General features: G+C 39.5%; 1 protein-coding gene across 2 annotated transcripts in view; it reads left to right on the forward strand.

The window, feature by feature from the left end:
- The window catches only part of SEC14L1 (SEC14 like lipid binding 1), a 78,058-nt gene extending 70,278 nt beyond the window's left edge, over positions 1-7,780 (forward strand). For both annotated transcript variants that reach the window (XM_039328072.1, XM_039328071.1), the window contains 4 exons: positions 132-266; positions 2,017-2,271; positions 3,393-3,571; positions 5,357-7,780. In XM_039328072.1, coding sequence (XP_039184006.1) covers positions 132-266; positions 2,017-2,271; positions 3,393-3,571; positions 5,357-5,462 — 675 coding nt within the window. In that variant the 3' untranslated portion in view covers positions 5,463-7,780. The remainder of the gene's footprint in view (positions 1-131; positions 267-2,016; positions 2,272-3,392; positions 3,572-5,356) is intronic.
- Positions 7,781-8,120: the final 340 nt, after the last annotated feature.

The raw sequence follows: 8,120 nt of genomic DNA on the forward strand, positions 1-8,120 counted from the left end.
TAATCTGTTTACAGCTTTTCACTATTTCAAATTGACAGTGGAATATTCTTCCTGAGATGTTTTCAATTGGAGCAGAAACAGATCCATTTTGCTGACTCTTTTCCCTCCACTCTTCAATTAAATTTATTTAGTGTGAAGTTCCAGAAGGTGGGCTGGTTCCCAAATCTTTGTACCGGACAGCAGAAGAACTGGAAAACGAAGATATAAAATTGTGGACAGAAACTATCTATCAGTCTGCAAGTGTCTTCAAAGGAGCTCCCCATGAGGTAAATAATTTTATTTTTCCCCTTTCCCTCTGGTGTTTGCTAAAAATAATGCTAAAAATAATCTCCTCCTAAAAATAATCGGGTTAATTCCCGATGATCTCATGAATAAGTCCATGTTGTTTTCTTACAGTTTACCAGGGATATTTTCTGGCTCTTTTTTTTTTAACTTCGTAGTCTAGCCTCTAGTTTTGCTATTTTCTGATAGGCTCTTCTCTGAGTACTAACTAGGTTCAGCTTTTCTTAGGGCCTGCTATCTAGCTGGAAGCCTATGGTAAAGATAACCAAACAGGTATGTGGGGAGGATTTTTGGAAGCAATTTCATTTTCAGAACTGGTTCAAGTGATACTCTTTTGATTTCAAAACTGAAATTCTGTGTCCAGAGATTGGAAAAATCATACGATAAATCTTTTCTTTTTTTAAAAAAAAAAATTGTATGTTCCATTAGGTGCTTCAATCTTGCATGACAATTTTGGGCAACAATGCTATCTTGAGCATCATCTGAATGGCCTCAAAATCCTGTCTATGTATTGGTGATGCTTTATTTCTAAGGAAAAGAGACCTTAAGTGACGTGTGGGAAGTCCCTAGCCCAGAGGTAGGCAACCTTGGCTCTTTTATGACTCGTGGACTTCAACTCCCAGAATTCCTGAGCCAGCCAGCTGGCTCAGGAATTCTGGGAGTTAAAGTCCACGAGTCATAAAAGAGCCAAGGTTGCCTACCCCTGCACCTAGCCCTTGACTTTCTTCCCCAGTTTCACTTGAATGCTGTAGCATTCCATCATCTGTAATTAAAAAGTTACAGAAGGGGAGCAGAATCTCCTTTGTTCTCACCCTCTGTAATCTGAATATTGTTAACAATTCTGCTAATGCTTGGCTCACTGTATTTTCCTAGACTTCCTAGCTTCTGTTTCTAGTTCTTTATTATCTTTTGCTTAAATAGCCATAGGTCTCACCTGACCACAGCCTACGTTTCTGGCTTTGGGGCATCAAATTTTGATTTGCAGTGTTAAGGTTTTAACAATCATCTAACCTGAAAGATTAAAATTGTACAATAGCAAACTCTATTCCTTTGAGTCTGTGACACTATTAATGGATGTTTGTAGCTAGATGAACTCTTCAATCCGATTTCTGACAGGAGGTACTGTAACTATGGTAAGACTGAACCATAGTTTCAGTTGGGAAGCTGCGACCATCCTAAACCAAACCCACAAACACTAGGGAACTTCTAGAAGCCTGGCACCCTGACAAATTGGCCATCAATAGACACAAGCAATGTCTGCATACTAGGCAAAAGAGACAATCAACAAGCAAAAAGGGAACAAAAAGACCCAAACACCTCCTCACCAGCAACCTGCACCCAGGTGACCATAGATTAACTCCAAGATTAACATCAGACCAACAGTCAAGTAAACAATACCCCAATCAGGGAACTGCCAAAGAAGTCAACAGTAAACAGCCCAACCAAGTGACATCTAAGACCACCCCCATTCCTTACTAGCATTGATGATGTTACCTAGTTTGGGTAATGAAGCCTCTGTAAAAAAAACAAGCTCAGAGAGCACCAAGGGCCCCTCGTTTCAACCCTGAGCTACAAATATTCTCCTTTATTGGTACTGTAGCTGATATAAATAGCAGGCTCCAAACCAGACACGGTGCACACCTCTTATTGAGAGAAGGCTGACGGGAGCCTTGGCCGGTAGAGATACCTGTCCTGGCTAGAGTTTCTAATGTAGCCACTTGCTTTTCTTTCCAGATTTTCATTCAGATTGTGGAAGCTGCTTCTGTGATCACCTGGGATTTTGATGTTTGTAAAGGTGATATTGTGTTCAACATCTATCACTCCAAGAGAGCCCCTCAGCCTCCAAAAAAAGACTCTTTGGTAGGGGCGCATAGCATTACCTCTCCTGGTGGCAATAACGTACAGTTGATAGACAAAGCTTGGCAACTGGGACGAGACTACAGTATGGTGGAATCACCACTCATCTGCAAGGAAGGGGAAAGTGTGCAGGTGAGAACACGTTTTTAAACACAATCCCTACTTTTGATTCCTAGCAAAATGCTTTTAGAATTTTATCAGAATGGACTTTTTAATTCAAGCATGTTTTGAATACTCACAACAGCCTTCTTATGTTGCTTCTTTGTGATTATGCCATTAGCCCGTCTTAATAGAATTCCTAATGTATCATCACAGCAGTGTGAAATCCTTAGAAAGTGAGGGTTTCATGTGTTTTCATTTCCAAAATGGGCTGCCTTAATAATGGCTATAGAAGGGGAAGAGATCTTAAGTCCTTCTTAAATAGTTTGAGTTTGGTTTCATCCACTAAACCTATTTTGCCTTCTGCTTCACACCAGAACACTTGGCCAATTACTCATTTCAAAGTCCTATAAACTGGGATGCCAATTCAGCCAACTAAACCTTAAAATAACTGCTCCTTCGGGGCAAGGAGAAAGTGATATTTTAATCAGTCATGTACCTCTGAGATCAATTGTGCGTCAGTGAGGAAGTTCTGTCGGGGGAATGTATCTTTCAATCTTTGACTGCTTTAGTTGGTGATTAATCCCTCTCTTTTGGGTTTCTATCCCTCCTTAAAATTTTGCAACCTTCTTCTAGGAAATAGCTGCTTTTTAGGGGAGATCTCCAATTTTCGGAATCTCTGAAAAGTACATTTCTGCATTTTAAAAGGGCGATATACAAATTCTACAATAGTAACAAGTTTGTATGTTCAAAACCATGCATAAGTCCATCTGCAGCATGGTAGGCTACATAATTTGTTACAACTTTGTAACTGGTCTAAACATTGAGACGTGCCACCAAGTCAAGATCTGGTACTAGGTATTATGTATGCCGTACTTGGCAATTAACCCTTATTTTTCATATCTATATCTGTGATAAGCCGTGATGATCAATAACCATAAACTCCAGAAAACCGAATCGTGTTTAATGGAACTATGTTTCTTGCGTTCTTGCCTACCAGCCTCTCTGAATAGGTCAGGTAGGCTGAGTGTGAAAGGGAGAGCCAACCTACAACTGCTGATTGATGAAGTGCCCTAATATTATATCCAAATGGTTGGTTAGTAGCACTGATGGCCATTTCAGGCTATTTTGATTTCCTCCACTCTTGCTTTAAGGGATCTCATGTGACTAGATGGCCTGGCTTCTACATTCTCCAGTGGAGGTTCCACAGTATGCCTGCCTGCGCTACCACCAGTCTGCCTCGTGTTGATGATGTACTGGCATCGCTACAGGTTTCATTTCACAAGTGCAAAGTGATGTACTACACAGAAGTAATTGGGTCAGAAGATTTCAGGTAAGGTTCACTATAATGTTGCAAATGCTAGTCTTTAAAAAAAAAATGAGACAATTTCTTAGGATTCACTAAGCCTAAGTACAAGGAGTTGAAGGCTACCCAGAATAGTACAGGAACAGCAGCATTTTCATGACCTGGTTTTCCTAGAGACTTTAGAGTCATCAAGATGATACTTAAAAGTATTATGCCTGTGAGCTTTAGACAACACTTTTGGTTAAAAGTAATTCATCTGTATTTATGGTTCCTCTGTCTTACTGCTTTCTCTTATCTCTATTCTTCACATTACTTGCTGGGCTCCATAGCAAAAATGCATATATTATATTGGTGTCCAGTTAACAAAACCTTAAACTTTTCTTGTCTTGGTTGACTGATTTCACACACAAAAAATAGCATTTTATACAAAGTTGGAAAATGATTTTAACTGTTTTTGTCCTATAGGAAAATTGATAATTGCTAGGGGTAGCTAATATATCCACTGGTCTTTAAACAATAAGTACACTTGACTAATATCAACAAATATTGGTTTGATAAATAGAGACAGAAGGAAAAAAGGTAGGCCATCTTTTAGACCAGAGATAAGGGGCAAATTGTTATCATTAAAACGTAAGTGCGGGTCTCAAAAACTACAGTAATCATGGACTAGTTAAGTAACTTTACTGACCTTTTTTAACAGTAAAGAGATCAGTCATGGTCTATGTGGTTACAGAATTTTTTTCTTACACTAGCAAGTTACGTCAAACAATGGCAACCTTTGCTTACTGGTTTGAAAAGAAAAACAGCAAGTCAAATACTTTTGTAAATGAATTTATGACAGATCTGTTTTCGATGCTGTTCACTATGAGTGTGGGTGTTGATCAGTTTGGTTTTTGGTTATAAGTGGCAATTGCACATGTGAACGTTTTTTAGTATATAAAATCTTTTTTTTTTCAAATTTTATTTATAATACAATTAAAGACAAACAAACATTGGATTTGACGTGACATTCCAGTATATACACTCTTATCAGATTATTCCACTTTTTACAATCAATTATTCATCTCTACATATACATCTAAGTTTTATATACAATAGTATATAAAATCTTGGAAGATTCCTTAAAGGACTCAGATTAATCATTTGTAATCAATTTAAGGAATTTTCTGGGTTCCACATACTACATGTTTATTTGTTAGAAAGAACTTATTTTTTTTTTAGCTTATTGAATAAGAAATTGGAATTAGAAGGTAAGAAGTACTCCTTTCTTCAATGTGAGTAAGGGGTGGGTCAGTCTCCATTACTGCAGACTTTCAATTAAGTCCTGAAGAACAATTTATTTTTTTACTGTAGGTACATAAACAAGGTATTATGGGATAGTTGTTTTTAAGTGGTGTTAGCTATAAAGATATATGGTAAACTAGTACCTTTTATTTATTTTTAAGATGGCTTAGGCATCTTTGAGGCTTACTGTTTATTGTAATAGTTGGGAGTTGCTTTGGGAAGTTAGAAAGCTGGCATATACATGGATGGTTCGTTTTGGTTCCTTGGCTTACCGACTATATAAACCAGCCCTTCTCCACCTTCTGTATGCCATATAGTTCCTCAGGTTCGCTAGGGAGTTGTAGAAGCTAAAGCTAATGAAAAGACTCCATGATCAGGACAATACACTGAGCCTCTGGCAAAGGCTATCAGTAGACGCTGCCAGGGGAGGATCTCTCTTCCTCCCCCCCTCCCCCCGGTGTACAGTTTTTTCATACAGCTCAGCATGTGAAGGTGTCTTATCCTTACCGTAAGTCCATCTTTCCACAGGGGATCCATGAGCAGCCTTGAATCAAGTCACAGTGGATTTTCTCAGCTCAGTGCTGCTACAACTTCCTCCGGCCAATCCCAGTCCAGCTCCATGATATCCAGGTAGTGCCGCTGCCTACATTAAGCCAGTTGATGAGACGGCGGGACCCTCGTCTACGGCAGCCACCTGCAATACAGCATAATCATCAGTGACAGTTGCAAAAACAGACACACAAATGGAAGGTCTTTTTACAGATAGTAAAAGTAGCTGCGTGCATTTAAATATTCTGGTTTCGTTTTGAATTGGAGCCGAAAGAGTGTGTCCAATCTTAATAGCCATAGTTTTTTATACATATGCTTGCACAAATCCTTACTTGGAAATGTAAGGGCTGTTTTGCAAAGGAAGACTCAATCAGTGGTTGTATGGCTGAGAATTTATTTAACTTCCTGTTGATATATTTGTAATGCATTAGAAGTCTGTCCTAAAGCTTTTGCCAGTGAGACTTTCTCAAAGTTTAAGTACACCTCCCCCCCTTCTGCTCCTGCTCTCCTGAGTCTGTTACAGCCCAGCATTAAGGCCTAAGGAGTGCAATAGCTGGGTACCTGACATTTTGTGAAAAGCCAGCTGGTGAACTGGCTGAACCCTTTTCCCTACCTTTTCTCAGCGAGAGATGCTGCCCTGACAGATGGAGGCGAGCTGTTCATTCTGTCAGACAGCTCTTTTAACACGAGTTCATTCTGCTAGCTCATATGATTAAGGACAGACTCCTTTTTTGGGCATTGAAAGGCATTAAGCTAGAACGCACACTTCTGAGCATAGAAGGTGGGAAGGAAGAGGGCAGAGCAGGCTCCCCTCAACTCAACCCGAAGGCTGGCCCTCCTTTGAGTCCTCAGGTTTGTTTCTCCCGGAGGTGCACATGATTGTACCTTGTTTGCTTCTTTTCACCTTCGACAAATACCTTTTGAAGAGTGGCATCTTTTCTGCCAAGACCTTCCTGGAGAAATGGTTACATTAGTCCTTTCCTTCCTGGGCCTTTCTCCACTTCCCTGATCTGCCCTGTGAATGCCAAGAGCAATCTCATGCGCTACTGCAGTACAGACGGGATGTTTACCCTCTTACCAGAGCACAGCCTGCTGTGGCAATAATTCATTGCAGACATCCACATGTTTCTATAATAGTAAATTTGCTAAAGGTTGCTTAAACTCTCCAGCACTTGCTTCATTAGTATTTGAAGCATGCTTTTCCGAAGCCTTGGGAGCTAAAACAGCCAGGTGCCAGGCTAGTCTTGCTGATACAACAAGGATTGCAAATCTGTTCATGTAGCCGACAATAGCTGCTGAAATAGTATCTGTTGGAGTCATTCATTCCCATTTAAAGCTCTAGACACCACACACACCTCCAGTGTATAATTATACCCTTGTTTAGAGAAGACTCTATGCTTACATATCTTCTAGGAGGTTAACATACACTCTTATTTTGGAGAAAGGAAAGTAATGATGAATGCAACTTGCTAATTTTTTAATTAGAAAGGTAAAGGAATTTGTTTTAAGGTCAAGAGTGTTTATGTGCTAATTCAAAGGACTTGTCATATGAATTATAAAACTAAAACCCGTGAGTGTTTAAAATATTAAATCTAGATGATCTTTCTAAATATTGGTTAAATGGAATTGAATGAGTATAGATTTGTTCCACAGATCCACCCATGCTGTATTTCATTCAGCTGCTGCTTTTTTGTGATAGTTTCTAAGAGCGCTAGTATCTTCGGTAGCAGTTTTTAATTGTTGGTATGTAATCATGAACATGGTACCCAGCCTCAGAAACATTGTGCCATGTTCATCATCTTGTGATTATTGTCCCCCATGCCCGGTTGCAAAATGGTACAGTCTTCCCTCTCCAAAACAGGGGTTCTGTAAAAGATAGTTTCCTCCCCCCCCCCATGGCAATTTTGCTGGCAGCTGTAAAGAAAATGTTTCATTAAATAGCTACTACCAGCCTATGGATGTCTGATTTTGCAGAATGTTTAACAATTGGAACACCGTTTCCTATCTTAAGATGTCTGTTTGCTCAGCAACGTCCCTTGGAGGGCAATACACTAGACTTTGGGAGGAAAGTGCATTTCAGAGCTCAAAGCACAAAAACCTGGAGTGGAGGAGTTGCTAGCCCTGATAAAAAGCATGACATCCCAGCTATGGCCCAACTAACCCTTTGCTCTTCTCCTTAGTGTGTGATCTTACTAGTATTCTGTCTCTGTTCTGCCAGAACTCATAAAACTCCCTTCTATTAACTTAATTTAGCGACTTTCTCCCACCTTCTCTATATTCCTCAACTTCATATTGATTTCTGTAAATGTTTTCTAAACATATTACCTCAGTCTTGGTAATAAGGTAACAGTCTTTTAAAGATTTTTTATTTGTATCAGTAATAAATGTGATATGGGAAAAGTGTCTGAATCGATTTATTCTCAACATGCTTCAGAAGTGGTGATTTTCTACAAGATACAACAAGAGTGCTAAGTGTAGGGATGGTTGTGTGGCTATTTCATGAAATGATTAGGTCTACGTGTGGCATGAATCTCGCATAGGGTCCCCTCATCATTGGTGTCACCACAGATTTTACAGACACCCATTGGCCGTCCAAAAGATATTCTGAAGACCTCATTGAAATGTAATTGATGCCCATCAATCTGGAGATCACAAAACTATTTCTAATGGTTCCATCTTATGCAGTCAGACCCTGCAGTTTTCTGGAGGAATATTTTATTGGCAGATGAGCCAGAAATGAAAC

This window comes from Crotalus tigris, unplaced genomic scaffold (assembly GCF_016545835.1).
Source record: "Crotalus tigris isolate CLP2741 ecotype Arizona unplaced genomic scaffold, ASM1654583v1 scf7180000024370.6872682, whole genome shotgun sequence".
NCBI classification, from domain to species: domain Eukaryota; kingdom Metazoa; phylum Chordata; class Lepidosauria; order Squamata; family Viperidae; genus Crotalus; species Crotalus tigris.